This window comes from Podarcis vaucheri (genome assembly GCF_965113315.1).
Source record: "Podarcis vaucheri genome assembly, chromosome: 10".
NCBI classification, from domain to species: domain Eukaryota; kingdom Metazoa; phylum Chordata; class Lepidosauria; order Squamata; family Lacertidae; genus Podarcis; species Podarcis vaucheri.
The window spans coordinates 61,377,331-61,394,095 of record NC_138748.1 but is presented as its reverse complement, the minus strand read 5'-3'; the positions used below and the strand labels follow the sequence as shown (position 1 = coordinate 61,394,095).

General features: G+C 43.3%; 1 protein-coding gene across 2 annotated transcripts; it reads right to left on the bottom strand.

The window, feature by feature from the left end:
* Positions 1 to 376: 376 nt before the first annotated feature.
* Positions 377 to 14,388, bottom strand: PYROXD1 (pyridine nucleotide-disulphide oxidoreductase domain 1). 2 transcript variants are annotated; one of them, XM_082239084.1, is made up of 12 exons: positions 14,064 to 14,388; positions 13,418 to 13,498; positions 12,528 to 12,647; positions 11,206 to 11,334; positions 10,410 to 10,483; positions 9,427 to 9,587; positions 8,267 to 8,367; positions 7,239 to 7,377; positions 6,195 to 6,307; positions 4,185 to 4,307; positions 2,557 to 2,694; positions 377 to 1,436 (listed from the first exon to the last, which is right to left on the bottom strand). In XM_082239084.1, exons 1-12 carry the CDS (start codon positions 14,151 to 14,153, stop codon positions 1,188 to 1,190), a joined length of 1,518 nt encoding a protein of 505 aa, XP_082095210.1. In that variant the 5' UTR covers positions 14,154 to 14,388; the 3' UTR covers positions 377 to 1,187. The 2 variants fall into 2 exon arrangements, with proteins under 2 accessions (XP_082095210.1, XP_082095209.1); XM_082239083.1 differs by having other exon boundaries at positions 9,415 to 9,587; positions 14,064 to 14,384.
* Positions 14,389 to 16,765: the final 2,377 nt, after the last annotated feature.

Genomic DNA, 16,765 nt, shown 5'->3' with positions numbered 1-16,765 from the left:
CAATAGTGTATAATTTTTCTGAAAGGAAAATGAAGAGTGTGTCCACCAGCAGCTGGAGCATGACAGTTAAATATAAGTACATAGTAATTCAAAAGCAGGGTATTTACTTGCAAGGGCATAAATGTCTCTGCCATGCCCTGGTTCTCAATTCTAGCGCTGTGTTTTTGGCCACAGTGAACTGAATAGACCTTGGGCTGTTTCCAGAGGCAGCTATATTGTAAAACCTGGTGACATACTGTAATAGAGGCAAAGTGCATAGTGGGAACCTAACTACTTCCAATGAAGTAGAACAGTTACTCTTTTTAAAGTGACCTTCATTGGGTAGCTGCTTCTCCCAAGCAAAGTTACTTGACCGACCCAGACCACTACAGTGCAATTCAAGTTATGGGATGTTTTTAATTTTTTCAAAATAAAAACACATTTTAAATTGTCATCCCAGCATTACCCAAGTCCTGAAATTTTATTTTGAAAGCTGACGAATCAACAGGTTCTCTCACTTACCATTTACATGTCCTGGGACTCTACTGAGCAGACCCTGAGGAACGCTCCTCACAGACCAATGTTCTGTATCACTGGCTGCAGTGTTCCAGTATCCATGCCTCCCAGGGGGTAGGGATAAAGCCCATCTGTGTGTAAGTGAAAGTGGCTTCCAGCATAGTTAGAAAAATAATTTAAAGAAGCAAATAGATAATCAAAATCTATCCAAAGTTTCAGCACTTTCAAACTTTTTTTGGGGGGGGGAGAAAGAGAGAAATTAGCACTGCTGTTTTTTAAAAAGCATTTCAGAATGCTAAACTTTGGCAAAATTATGCCTATAATTTTTAAAGTGCAAATAATTGAATCTTTTATTTTAACATCTTATGTAAACTGCTTTTGCATGATGCAAGTAAAATACAAAATATTCAATATGTAAGTCCCGCTGAACCTTATATTGCACAAGTGGTGGCTTAACCTTATCAGGTTGAACTTTACGATGCCTCATCTTAAGTCTGTACTAGATAATACACTTCCCCACAATTCAGTGCTTGAATGTTGGTAGACCATGTTTAGCAGCAAAGCCTGAAAGCACCCACAACCATGGTTTTTAAGGAAATTACAATCATCTATCCTTATATATGTAGTCTGCCTAGAAGAACCTTCTCTCTTTTTTTATTTTAAAAAAAGTAGTCACGGACACTTTTTTATGTTCAGTCAAAGTAATCCTCTATGTCTATCCTTGGATCCAAAAGATCTTCCCCATAGCGTGACAGATCCATTTGGTTGAGAATCAGGTTTTCAAAGGTTTCTTCTAGGTCTGTTTCTCCAATCAATACTGCTCCCAGCATGCGCCCATTCTGCATCACGACTTTGACGTACTCCTGCCCTTTAGTGCACCTGAGCATCAGTTCATGGTCTGAGCCCAACCCTTGCGCGTTGTACTTTCCCAGCAGCACCACCTGGGGGAATGGGGAAAAAAATAAGTTGTGGTCTTGAGAGTGCAAGTAGTGCAGAAGAGAGCCCTCTGCCTTAATCTAGTTACTCTAGTACTGATTTGCTTTGGGTCTGCCTTGAGAATAGCCTCTACATCTTTTTACAAAGGAAGCTCCATGTGGTGAAATTAGGTTTTAGCTACATAAATGTACTCTTGAGATTTGCTATCGCGAGGAATTGAGCTGTGCATATTTCCCAAGTGAGACAGTGATACAGCACCCACAAATCATGGCCTACCTATGGAAATCTAAACCTACTCCTATTGAAGATTAGGCAATATTAGTAGGGCAATTTACAATCATACCTGCAGTAAATAATTGCAATTATTTCGGAAATGGAAGAATCTGGATTACAGCGTTTTGAGGCAAGCTATATGAAGACCAAGGGTAATAACTGGTAGAGACTAATCTGCATTTATGAATTCCTAAACATGGTAAGTCCTGTGCTAACCAGACATTGCTGCTTATGGATGGATTTCCCTGAGCTAAGTTACTCATTTTGTAGGATCATTTACTGTACTGACAGAAAGCAGTCTCTGGACATCTTGCAGACCAGTATTTTACTCTGAAACAGTGTGTGCTACATGGTGCTGTGGGTTAAACCACAGAGCCTAGGACTTGCGGATCAGAAGATCGGTGGTTCGAATCGCCGCGATGGGGTGAGCTCCCGTTGCTCGGTCCCTGCTCCTGCCAACCTAGCAGTTCAAAAGCACGTCAAAGTGCAAGTAGATAAATAGGTACCGCTCCAGCGGGAAGGTAAACGGCGTTTCCGTGTGCTGCTCTGGTTCGCCAGAAGCGGCTTAGTCATGCTGGCCACATGACCCGGAAGCTGTACACCGGCTCCCTCGGCCAATAAAGCGAGTTGAGCGCTGCAACCCCAGAGTCAGCCATGACTGGACCTAATGGTCAGGGGTCCCTTTACCTTTACATACTGGGGGGGGGGGGAGGAAGCCAGTTGGTGTGCTGCTCATCAGTGCAGAGAGAAAGCTAGGCGTGGTAGCTTTCTGCAGAATTAAAATGGAATCCCTTGCAATCAAGGCATTCCAAAACAGTGAATCACTGCAGTCGTTTATACACAGTTCATTACCTTGTAATTGAAAAACTTTGTCACATGAGCAAAGAGTTCAAAGCAAAAGTCCATGTCTGTAGGTTCCCCTAAAGTATCAGCAGCCATACATTTTGCAGCATACCATCCCATCTGCCTAGCCTGGGTCCAAAGCCTCATCTGAAAAAAAAGAAGGATATGGGAATCAATGCACCAAGATTGCAAGCGAGCATTTTAGAACAATGAGCATGTTTTCCTGGAGCCCAATCTCAAGTGCTCAGCTTATCAGAGCTACTATAAAGTACGGCCCTTGCTAAAAATATGGGAAGCATTGATAGTTACCCTTATACGTAGGATCCACACAAAAAACCCCATCACTGGCTGAAGTGATCCTGTTTGTCATGCCTTTCATAGAATCATAGAGTTGGAATAGACCACAAGGGCCATCAAGTCCAACCCCCTGCCAAGCAGGAAACACCATCAGAGCACTCCTGACATATGGTTGTCAAGACTCTGCTTAAAGACCTCCAAAGAATATCCTTTCCCAGGATATTCAAATAAATAATAATCCTATTCCTCTTCACTTCCAATTTTCCAGCCCCAAGGACACATGGAAGATGAATGAAGATTGTAGATTGGCAGACAACAGATGGCTGGAATAGGAGTTTCTGCAGGTGGCTGTAGAAGCCGCTACAACAAATTGCTGCTACAGTCACCTGGAGACTTCTGGCAGCTCGAGATACTTTATTTAGTATCCTCTGAAAACTGGGGCAAAGTCCTTTGGCCGGCTGTGGATTTGGCTAACAATTCCAACCCTAAGTTTGATACTTAGGGGATCGAAGCGGGTCGGGACTGCTGATTCTCTTAGATTTATCAGCAGCCTTTGACATGGTTGATCATGATCTTTTAGACCACCGCCTCGCTGATGTGGAGATAGAGGGCATAGCCCATAAATGCCTGTGCTCTTTTATCTCTGGTCTCAGAGATAAAAGAGCACAGAGGATGGCACTTTAAAGCCCTTCACGGCCTAGGACCCTCGTACCTACAAGACCGCCTCTCCTGGTATGCCTCACGGAGGACCTTAAGGTCCATATATAGTAACACCCTAGAGGTCCCAGGCCCTAAGGAAGTTAGATTAGCCTCAACCAGAGCCAGGGCCTTCTCAACACTGGCTCCGGCCTGGTGGAATGCTCTGTCTCATGAGACCAGGGCCCTGTGGGATCTGATCTCTTTCCGCAGGGCCTGTAAGACAGAATTGTTCCACCTGGCCTTTGGCTTAGAATCAGTTTGATTCCCTCCCCCTCTTTCTTTTCCCTTTTTCTTCCTTTCAAGAGATTGCACCCTAATGTTTTAATGTTGTGTCTTAATATTTTTAATTGTATTTTAATCAACTTGTTTTTATTATTGGTTGTTAGCCGCCCTGAGCCCTGTCTTGGCTGGGGAGGGAGGGTTATAAATCAAAATTTATTATTATTATTACTTAAGGCAGGTGTTCATTCCCTTCTGTTCTGTCATTGAACTGAACTGCCAGATGTACAATGTGTTTAGGACAACATGAACTAGAAGAAAGCCCAGGCTAATTATATACCGGTAATACACTGATGGGATTAAATTACCCTGAGGAAATCTCGTTAAAACTACACAGGTATCACCATCTACATTTGCCTTACCTGCTGCCAAAGTGGACTAGGCTCCCATGACGTAGTGCAGATGTCCCCGGCCGCGTAGATATCTGGTAGAGAAGTGTGCATGTATTTGTCCACTGTCAGACCCCCATCTTCACCTAGAACAAACTAAACATTTAAGAGGTAAATGCAGATTTCTGCAAAATGGTGGGTGGCTGGAAGACAAAACTTTGCTGGTCTTAATAAGATCTGAGGTTGGGGGCTCTTATGGGTCTTTTAAGGGTATTGTTATGAAGAAGCCACACCCTTTGGCCCATCCCAATTTAGCTATCGGTATCCAAGTCCTTTGAGCTGGTGCGCTTGGAAAGATCTCAAGTCTCTGGCCACACATCCTGTCCAATCAAGGACTCTTGAGACAAAAATTAAGTGTAAGGTATTGGTTGTGTTTAGAAAAGACTTATGAAAGATTTAGAAAACTTCTTGATTAGAATATTTGTATAAGATTGTATGGGGAAAATACGGAATAACAGATACAATTTTGCTTCAAATGTATATAGGAAGTGCAGTGTAAGCGATGGAAGTCAATCAATGAAATTTTATTATTGAGATATTTGTAGAATAAATTTGGAAGAAATTCTTCCAATTTTTCTTCTTCTTTTTCTCCGTATTTTTTCTTTTTCTTTTTTCTTTTCTTCCTTTTTCCTTTTTGTTCTTTTTTTATATATGTGTGCTTATCTGAAATATCTATGTATGTATGTATTTGCAGTATTTTCCTTGTATTTTGTAATAATTATGTTAAATAAATTTATTTTTAAAAAGGACTCTTAACTGCCCCAAATATTCAGACCGCAGTTTGACAAACAAGAGGCAGGGCTTACTAGCGCCCACACTGCAGGAAGGACACAGAACTTCGAGTCTAAAGGTGGTGCTACAAGCAAAGATTTCCCAAACGCAGACTCTCAGAATGAGGGGGTTTGTTAAGTTCCACATGCTGCCCTCTGGGTCTCAGTTGGCAGAGCACAAGACTCTTAATCTCAGGGTCATGGCTTCAACCTCTACATTAGGCAAGAGAGTGCTGTGTTGTGTGGGGTTGGACTAGATGACCCTTGGTCCCTTCCAACTCTATAAGTCTATGATCCCACGGGACTCTACTCAAGCCAGAGCCCTCACCAGCCCTATTTCATACCCTTCTTGAGTGTTCTGGCCTGGCTGGAATGTGTCCTTCAACTCTGATAATGCCTCTAGCTTGCCAGAGGCTACAAATTGGGTGTGCAAGTGTGCAGAGAATCTAACTTATGGTAAAGGTAAAGGGTAAAGGGACCCCTGATCATTAGGTCCAGTCGTGACCGACTCTGGGGTTGCGGGGCTCATCTCGCTTTATTGGCCGAGGGAGCCGGCGTACAGCTTCCGGGTCATGTGGCCAGCATGACTAAGCCGCTTCTGGTGAACCAGAGCAGTGCACAGAAACGCCGTTTACCTTCCCGCCGGAGTGGTACCTATTTATCTACTTGCACTTTGACATGCTTTTGAACTGCTAGGTTGGTTGGCAGGAGCAGGGACTGAGCAATGGGAGCTCACCCTGCCGACCTTCTGATCAGCAAGTCCTAGGCTCAGTGGTTTAACCCACAGCGCCACCCGCATCCCTTTAACCTATGGTACAAAAGTAAAATGTTATATCTGTTGCTCAACCCAATTCTGGCATGTGGCCCTCAGGCGACTTTCCAGAAGGGAATGTGGCCCTTGGGTATGGAAAGATTCCCCTCTCTGTTACACTGATGTTCCGTACTAGGAAATGGGTGCTAGTAATGGAGCTAAAAGGAAAACACAGCAAGCCAGACTCTACGAGAAATGGGGATCCTCTTAAACTGTATAGCATTTCATTCATTCGGTTCAAATTAAGGTACCCATAAACTGCATACTGCACAGCTCAATATCTCAGGGGACTTACCCACCCCAAATTTTATATTAATAGTACTTTAAATGGGTTGGCCCTTTTTGTATCCTTAAAAGCCTTGTATAGAAAAACAATTTCATATTCTCAATGTTAATCCTTACATTATTGCCGTCAAGGAATGGCTGGACATTTGGAACAACCCCGGTCGCACTGACAATGAAGTTGCAGCCATATATCTTCCCGCTGGTCAACTCGACGTACACCGGCCACCTCTCTGGAAGAATGGAAGTTCAGGCATGTGAGCACACACAGTCCAGGTTATGTGGATTAGGCACAGAATCAGAAGTTTTCCAGGTGCTAAGATTCACTAGGATTGCCCTGGATTGCAAGCAGGGGGAGCTATAATTCTGTCCTGCACTCTTCTCTCATATATATATATATATATATGCTTTCGTAGATTTTCACGGGTACAGGAATGCAGGTTTTGGTGTCTTCCCGTGTAAGAGTCGGGGTGTCTGGGCGACGTTTCGACGAGGTCTCACTCGTCATCTTCAGGCTGGTGCTTTCGGCTTCTTGTTACTGGAACAGAGGCTCTGTTCCAGTAACAAGAAGCCGAAAGCACCAGCCTGAAGATGACGAGTGAGACCTCGTCGAAACGTCGCCCAGACACCCCGACTCTTACACGGGAAGACACCCGAAGACACCAAAACCTGCATATATATATATATATATATATATATATCTGTCTATCTATCTATCTATCTCCAGGAACATAGATGATAGATATAATTAAATTAAATTTTTCCGTTTTACAATTTAAAATATTCATTTTACATCCTTAAGATAGCAATGACTTCCCTTCTCTTTCCATGGTTCATTTTACATATCATAAATCCCTGCATAATTTAGAAAAACTATACCATTCAGTATTCCGTTACTGCATCCATCAAAACTTTTCAGCTGTACACAATTATTACCCATATATTCAATAAATGTTTTCCAATCTTCTCTAAATGTATGTTATTCATGTTCTCTTATTCTGTATGTTAAGTCTGTGAGTTGTGCATATTTTGTCAACTTGAGTTGCCATTCTTCTTTGGTTGGGACCTCGCTCGTTTTCCATTTCTGGGCTAACAAAACACGGGCCGCAGTAGTTGCATACATTTTTTAAAAAAGTCTTGCACTCTTCTTGACACACTGTTTACCATCATCCATTTCTGCATTCCTCTCGTCTGGCTGAACTCTGGGGAAAGCCAGAGACACCTTCTCTGACTGCTGGAACTCTTCCCAGAAATAGATCTTCTTCACTTCGCAAAGGCTTTCAATGTGAACTTTGTGGGATAGCTGAAAGATAACGAATAATTGCATTTGATAACACAATTCCTACTTAAGTTATGTGCGACTCCTACAGTGCGAGCTTTAACAAACACATTTGTTTTGTGCCAAATTTTATTAACATTTTTGATGTTGAGCTTTCTGGTCAATTCAGCTTGCTGCAAACTTTCAAGTGATTTTTATAGTGTGATCTGGCACGGTATTAGTTACAAGCTTCTATTCTGAAAACTTTCTTGGCGTATTGGATTTAAAAGTTGTCTTCTTAATGTTACTTATTACCCACTATGTAGGAAAACTGCCTCATGAGGGCTATGCCCTAAAAGTCACTGCAAATCCTTAAGAAAGTACTAAATAAGTAAGAGGTCTAGATACATTTCTCTGTGACTCCTGTCCAAAAATTTATCTCCGTTGAGTCCTGGTTGATTGTGCCTCTAAATCAAGGAGGGAGCCTAGGAATGTAGAGCAGACTCTCCTCTTCAGACATAATTGCCCAAGGTATAGATAGCCAGCAGGAATGAAGCAGTAGGGACAGAGTCTCACTGCCTCCCAGTCACATAATTCCTTTTTAAAAAATATAGTTTTATTAATTTCCAATATATAACAATTACAAAAAAGAGACAAAATCTAGTTAAGCTTGCCAAAGTACAACCTGTGATTTTGGTAGTTGCCATTCTTCAGTTATCAGTAAAGTATTTTATTTTAACTTTATAACAAAGGTCAGGTTGCCCTTCTTTAAAAACGGTCAAGAAGCCCATACTTGGGGTATATTCTGCATGTTGACTTGTAATGTAGTTTATTTCTGTAAACGCCCTCGGCCAGAAGGGCTTTATATAAAGTTCCTGATTGTTAATGGGGCACAGGGGAACACCCAAAGGGGGCTTAGGATAAGCAGCCATACCTCTTTTGCTCCCTTAAGACATAAGCCTTCATGCCAGTCAGGGCCTAAGGCGCTGCCGATTTCCCCTGGGTTTGCTGCAGCACTTTGTTCTATCTCACTTCCTGGGGGACAAGGAGGAAAGAGATAAGGAGATATGCTATAGAGGAAGTACAGGCAGCCTATATATTTTCTGGGTACAAAGACAATACAGCCTCTCTTCAGCCGGGCAGGGCTAATAATAATAATAATAATAATTTTATGTATATACCACCCATCTGACTGGGTTGTCCCAGATGAGGTCTTTACAAGGTCCTTCTTCTGTACAAGGTCCTTCTGTACTTCTTTTTTTAAAAAAATATTTTTATTAGCAATTTCAACATAACGAATTATCAAACTGTATAATCGCATACATTATTTCCCCCCTTCCTTCCATCTCTTCCTCCCCCCCACCAGAGACTTCCCTCAGCTCCTCTCTCTGATTTCTCAGCACATATTATTCTCTGCATGTTATAAAATTGTACGTATCCTTACATTATTTATCTAACATGCCGAGGAGTCCAGTTCATTTTGTTGTCTTTTTAGATAATTTGTAAAAAGCTCCCATTCTTCCTTAAAGTCACAGTTGTCCTTGCCCCGCAATTTATATGTCAATTTAGCCAACTCTGCATAGCTCATCAATTTTTCTTGCCATTGTTCTTTCATTAGAATTTCCTCATTCTTCCATCCTTGTGCTATCAAGACACTTGCCACTGTTGTAGCATACATAAATTCTTTGTTTTTCTTGGCAGGTCTTGTCCTACAATCCCAGGTCCTTCTGTACTTCTTATTTAGTCATGCTGGCCACATGACCCGGAAAGCTGTCTGTGGACAAACACCAGCTCCCTCGGCCTGAAAGCGAGCTGAGCGCTGCAACCCCATAGTCGCCTCTGACTGGACTTAACCGTCCAGGGATCCTTTACCTTCACTTATTACGAGTGCAACCCAACTTCCCACCCTGTTCTTGCAGCAACTATTCCCACTCCACAAACTCAGCCCCAACGCTACCTCATCTCTTACAGTTTGCAAATATCTGAAGTGTGCAGGGTTGGGCGGATGCAACGGTTTTCATACAATATAAGCCAATATACAAGCAAGAGCCACTTTATAATGCCCGAGATGCTCTACAGTACCTGGTATTCCACCTGCCGTCGTATATTTTGTTCTTTTACAAGCGATCGGAGGCTCCGGTTTCACGGCACTCAGCTTTGGGATCAGGAACTCAGCCGCTCCTGCATCAAAGAAAGTATTTCCAATCGCTTTGTCTTTGATGGCCCAGATGACTTCGCAACTTTCGATTTCGTACCTAAAAAGAGTTTTGCTATTATTTTTAAGCTATTTTGTTTCTGGTGTGTTACTGTAATTAAGGTGGGGTTTTTTTAAAAAAAGAAAAGAAAAAAGTTTAAAAAGCAACCTGGTTTACATGTCATTATTTTTCACATGAACAAGCAGTGGCTAGTGATTACTCCTGAAATCACAGGTATTTTGCTCCTCCTCCACTGCTGCTATGTTGCTAGGAAATAAGTCACGTCCTGGATTGGTGTGTCATCCAAACCTGGCCTCCAAATTTGTTTCTCTCCATACAAACTATAAAATTCTAAGCCAAGAGAAACCCTAGCTTCCACTCGTGGTTTGTTTTGGAGAGGGACAAGCCACGAAGCCGGTGTTTGGACAAGTGAAAAAACACCCCAAAGACCATGGCTTGTTTCCTTGCATGGAGCAAAGTGGCCATGATTTCAGCACTGCTTCTTCACATTAAATCATAGTTCATTTTAACTACAGTTTAATGTGACGTGCAAACCTGGCAATTTTTTTAAAAAAAATTGTTACGTTCTCACACTGCATTCAGCGTTCCAAAAAGGCAAGGATGTACAATAGCAGCACAAATTAGATCTATAGCTAAGATAGTAGTAGTAATAATAGTAGTAGTAGTAGTAATAATAATAATAATAATAATAATAATAATAATAATCTATTATTTATACCCTGTCCATCTGGCTCTGTTTCCCCAGCCACTCTGGGCAGCTCCCAGCAGGATGATGATAATAATAATAATAATAATAATAATAATAATAATAATAAAGCTCTTAGCTCCACTTATTTTTCAAAAGAAGGAAGATTTACGTACGCTAATTCCAGGGCAATGCCACCATTTCCCACAATGGTTATTCTTTTCGCTCTTGCCAGATGTTTCTGAAATTCCTGCACTTGACACAGAGACAGACAGAGAGATCATTATAGTAACATAAGAAGCTGCCTTCTACTGAGTGATGCAGTTGGCCTGTCAAGCTCAGGATCATCAACCTTGACTGGGAGTGACTCTCCAGGGTTATGAACAACAGCCTCTTCCGGTCCCACAGGAGGTGCCAGGAACTGAACCCAGGACATACTACGTACAAAGTAGATGCTCTACCATTGAACTGTGGCCCTTCCTCTGTTATTGCAACAGAGCTGACCCCATTTGACCCCAAAACAAACCAAACTTAATCACCAGTTAAAACAAAGAGGGAGGGGCACTACTCAGCTCCCTATTTGGGGGAAATATAGCTCTCTGCTTTCAAAGTCTGAGCTCCCTTCCACTCCCCTGCAAGACTATATAGCTGAATAAAAGCAGTGCTATCTATCTATCTGAGCTACAAGTATGTGCAAAATCTTCTTTTCTCTCTCTTGTGGTTGTCTTTCTTTCCACATTTTACATTTCTTTCCAATTTTTCTGTTCCATTAAGCAATGCTACAGAACTCCCCTGCTTAGAAACGCCTGTCAGAGCTGTTTCCTTTTGACTTTTCGGAAGCTAGTGAAAACCCTATCTCTTTTTCTGCGTTCTGGGAGAATGACCCTGGAACACTCTTTGTGCTGCATGGTTATTTCTGGCTTAGACCTCACCAAATTAATAAATCTATGTCTGCGTCAGAGACTGCATTACCGCTGCGCTGTCTGTATCGCGGATTCCCAACACGAAGGGGTTTCTTTCAGTAATCAGCTTTGGCCTGGCTCCGGCACACAGACAAAGTTTTTCATAGATGTACTCCTGACCGTCTTCTGTGATTATTTTCTGCAACCATGTTATAAAATGGAAAAGAAAGAAGAGAAGGACATCTTTGAAGGGTCCAGTACAGCATGCCATTGATCCTTTTTTTAAAAAAAACCATAGACTCATAGAATTGTACAGTTGGAAGGACCCAAGTTTCCCCATCCTCATTCTACATTAATCTCAGAGTCATGGGTTCGAACCCCAGGTTGAGCAAGAGATTCCCGCATTGCAGGAGGTTGAACTAGAAGACCCTTGTGGTCCCTTGCAACTCTACAGTTCTATGATGGGGCAGTTTCACATTGAAAGAAGGAAGAACTGCCCCTGTCCTGTGCAGATCGGCTTCAATGCTTGTTGAGCTTAAGCAACAGAAGCATTTGCACACAGGAGAATGGAATGAGAGAAGCTAGGAGAAAAGAACCTGAAGCAAATTTCCCACATGTTCTCCAAAGAGCTCCAGGAAGAACAGCGAGAACTTCCTGCCTGCGATACCTTGCACCATTCCCCCTCTTGTAGTTCACCAGCAATCCCTCCAAAGCTACTTCTTCACTAGGAAGTCTGCAAGCTAGCCGGCTTCCAATGCAGCTGGATGAGCAAACACTTAAGATTCAGGCTGTCAATTCACACAGAGGAACACAAATAGGAAAACCTTCCTCTGGGTGGCAGTGTAGGATGTTCTCCAAAGCACTCGACGATGCTCCTGGCTCCTAAGAGCTGGTTTGATGCAATAAAGTGGATCCCCTCCTCTCACTCAGACATCACTTGGGTATTAAAATTCAACAAGCGCTGACTGGCGTACCAACTGCTTCGCCAATATCTGCTCCTGACGACAGCAGCTTCTCACACCGCATCAAAGACTTGCTCTGGAAACCCCACCCTCAACTTCCTGGCCTGGGGCAGGGGTGGGCCTTGCCCCAGTGTGCATGCATTAGTTTCTGCCACAACCAGCTTAATGTCTGCATGAAAAGTCAGCTCCCGTCTCATCTTTATAGGTTGTAAACCAGTGCATGTGTAAGTCCCACTGACAGGGCTATGTCCTAGTAGATTAGAATCACCTGACTCCACCGGTGCAGGAATATCTGGAAGTGACCGTGTTGGTCACCTAGTCTACAACAAGAGACTTGATTTTTCATATCAAGACAGCTCCGATCTCATCCTGGAAAGGGAAAGCCATTTCTAATTCTAGATAAAGACAAAAGGATGAAGGGTCCTCTTACATGTTCTTCACTCTTCAGCTGTTTCACTCCAGACTGAATAACCTTAATGTTAGGGTAGCGTTTTTCTAAGATGCCGCTTGCTTGTTCTTCAACATCAAATTCTTCTAAAGTCCTGGAAACCTGTCAAAAACAAACAAAAGAATCCTTCAGGTGCAAGTCAACTTCCTAACCAAAATCTACTGATGCACAAATGCACCAAAGAACCCCTCGGGTTCTTGCCAACCCTGAAGGCAACCTTCATAGATGACACTCCCTCAGGTCTGGTTCGAAAACACACACCCCTACCCAATAGCTGGACCGACAGCTGCAACTGCAGTGGGATGCTGCTACTGATTACATGTTAAGTGGGGAAATTCAGGCTTTCCCAGTCCTGGATATTTGCAGGGACCTGCAAACAGCAGCAATAGCTGCAATGGAGAACACACACAAAAACATCCTTAAAGCCAATCTCATCCAGCACCCTGTTATCCCAGGGACCCACCAGCTCTTAATGGGAAGCCTGCAAGCAGGACGAAGTGCAGCAATGCTCTCCTCACCTGTGGTTCCCAACAACAGTTTTTCAGAAGCATACTGCCTCCGACAATGGAAAGAGAACATAGCCATCATGGCTAGTGGCCAATGATAACTTTGTTCTCCATGGGTTTGCCTTTGAAAGTTGTCCAAGTTGGTGGCCACTGGAACATCCAATGGGAGCAAATTTCCTACAGCTCATCTATGTGCCATGCAAAGAAGTACTTTCTTTGAATGGCCCTAAATCCTAGTATTAAAAGTGGGCATTACTACAGGAAAAATGGGCCTGCAGTGGCCATTGAAACAGGATTACAACAGCAGAGTAGATTACTTCACCTTACCCCAAATCCCCAAGAAGCAGTTATTAGTTCTGTTCTCACCTGCTTGAAGTTCGTTACTGCTTTTATAAGAGGAGATGCTGTGACTAATAAAATATCATCAGAAGGAAACTCTGTAGCCACCTGTTCAAAGGGGTAGAAAATATTATAAGTTATTTTTAAAACGAGCAACTCACACCTACATTTTTCCAAACAGACAATTATTTAAATTCATCTACCCCCCCCCCCAATAACTGGTATTAGCATCCTACCTCTGAAACAGAGGTCCTATTTAGACACAGTGGGAAATTTTTAGCTTTCTTACTGTTCAAGGAAAAAGCCTATGTTAAATCATGCTGTGACATTAATTGGAACATGGTAGATCTTGTCCTAGGGACGGGGAATGGGTAGACTGTTGTTTAATCAAAGTTACACTAAAATGCTTGATTTCTGTGTTGTTGCTTTTAATGGGGAACCGTGGGAAGCCACCTCGGAAGCTACGCACCGCATACCCATCTTCTCATTATACGTCTATGAAACAACCAGGAAGTTGTTTCCCGTAGGGAAAGGGCGTTGAAGGGAAACGGCCAGAGGGCGCATGCGCAGAGACGAAAGGACGGTACTTCAGCCGCTCAGCAAACGCCGCTCCAGCGGCCGCATGCGCAGAGACCGCGAATATAGTTTCTGAGGCGCAGGGACTGTACGTTACCCGCTCAGCGCACGTCACTCCGGCAATGCCACCTCCCACCACAACGAAGCGGCTCCGCGGGGCAGCGAGCTGGGGCGACTGGGCTGCCATAGCCGAGTCTCGGGCCTGCGAGGCTCCGGTCTCCTCCTGGTCTGGGCGACTCTTCACCTGCTTCGTTGGTGGAGCCTGGCTACGGGTCGCCGCGAGGCTCCTAAAGCTTCCGTTTGGCGTTTTCCATTTGAGGAGGCGTGACCAGAAGAACAGATCCGACTCTCCGCTGCCCCCTATGGGCCATGCGTTTATATTACAACTAAAGGAGCGCAGAAGATTTATGGCTGTAAGGGAAGATTTAAGGAAAACAACCCCCCCCCCGCCCAATAGCTGGACCGACAGCTGCAACTGCAGTGGGATGCTGCTACATGTTAACTGGGGAAATTCAGAATTTCCGAATCCTAGATATTTGCAGGGACCTGCAAACAGCAGCAATAGCTGCAACGGAGAACACACACAAAAACATCCTTAAAGTGAAATCTCATCCAGCATCCTGTTATCCCAGCCAAAGGGAGATTTAAGGAACTGGATTTATTTATTGACTTTGGAAGCCGAGCTTTGCATTGGATAGATTATACGAAAATTGTCGCCAAGAGGAAAGGGTGGTTCTGAGCATAGGCTGAGTGCTGCAGATTTTATTTTTATTTTGCAATAGATTTCTCACCTTTTTCTCCCAGGGAGATCAAAGTGGTGCTGGTGGTTCTCATTTAATCCCCCACAACAACCCCGGGTTAGGCTGAGAGGCAGTGATTGTCCCAATGTCACTCAGTGAGTTTCATGACTGAGTGGGGATTCGGAACCCTGATTTCCCAAGGTCCTAGTCCGGCACTTTAACCACTACACTACACTGCTGCAGATGACTTTGAAGGGGTATCAAATGAATTCAGGATTCTTCTGTTGCATGATGGCAAAATGTGCCAGAATCCTAAAGGGGTGTATGTATGATGTATGGAGGGGTGGTCTTGAGCTCCAGGGCAGGAAATTTAAAATCTCTCTACAGTGGTACCTCTGGATGCAAACAGGATCTGTTCCGGAGCCCCGTTTGCATCCTGAAGCAAACACAACCTGCGTCTGTGCGTGCGCAGGTCATGATTCACCGCGTCTGCGCATGCACATTTTGAGTGCGCATGCGCAAGCATCAAAACCCGGAAGTAACGCACTCCATTACTTCCGGTTCGCCGCGGAGCGCAACCCAAAAATATTCATCCCGAAGCTACTTTAACCCGAGGTATGACTGTATAAGGACAGGCACACCTTTGTTCTGGGTCCTCCTCCTTTCCTGCGTGTGAGGGGAGCACCCTGTTGCAACAGTTCAATAAAGATCAGGCTTACGAGCTGCTTTGCTTCTTAATATTCTCTGGTTGGCCTCTGTTATTTTCTCCTGCCAATAGGGAACCCACGTAAGGACTTTGTACGGGCTCTTGGATACCCCAGAAGGGAAAAAGGGGAGATTTTATTCACAACAGGCGGGATGTGTTTGCCTTTCCTTTTGCTGAGGTTCACAAGGCATCTGATGAGATGAACCTTAGCAAATGCAGCCCAGAGTTCCTACCCCTACATTGCAGGGAAATAGATGTTAGAAAGACAGTGGCTTACATCAACCCTTCATTGTATATCAATTTGTTTTTTATCTCCTCGCTGCAGTTTCAGAGGGTAGATGGTCACATCCTATATTCATGATGTCCACATATCAAGAGGCAGGCTGAGATTGATAGCATTGCTTGCCTTGCATTCTCCCGCATATGGGAAAACAGTACAAATTATCAGACTCATCTTCAGGATATCTGGATTTAAAGGTGAATCTTCCTAGATCAGACTCTGCAAACCTGACACTCTAACCATTATGCAATTGGGCCCAAAGCTGCTTGGAAGACAGAAGATTGTCGGGGACAGCGTCTCTTATTTCATTTAACAGGAGAAGCTGCACTTTGAAGAATGTTCCCCTTCATGTATCTTTTGGCAAGAGTAAAATATTTAGATATGTACAATGGCGTTTAGTGTTGGTTGGGAAAGAAAAATAGGTAAATAAAAAAGATAATTCCCTGGATGCCAATATCCAGGTTTGGTGAGAGAAACCCCGTAAAGTTAAAACAACAAGATGTGTATTATTGCAAACAGACCACAAGTCTCTAAAGAAAACTTGCCCAGTAGAGGCAGAAGTTTTTACTTTTCAGAGGTGGGCGAGTGGAAAACAATATCAAGAAATGAGTTATGGCCCTGGAAGCGACAGCTGTTAGTCATAAATGGCTTTTCTTTTGTTTTCTATTATTTAAAGAGCAAGTTTGCTTTCCAGGGCTGAATGTAATTTCCCAATCCAAGAAATTGCTAGACAGTTCAGCCATAAACTAAATATTACTCTTCTACACCTGCAGCCCCTGCTGCCATCACAAATGACCCTACCTGAATAATACAAGAAATTGGACAGGCATGCATTGTAAGAGATGAAATATACCTCTGAAGTTTTTCTCATCAACATAGGACAGTCAAAAGAAATTTCATTCAAGGGCAGATTGATACATTTCAGTCCTCTGTCATAGTGAGTTGTTTGTGGTTCTGTCAAGTTTGGGCAAAAAGAGCCTAAGTCAGACCTCCTTGGACAAAGCTGTATAAGGTGGGCTTCACTGAAAATGGACCTTCAGACTTTTGCAAGGGCTGAATCTGGTCTGAAAATA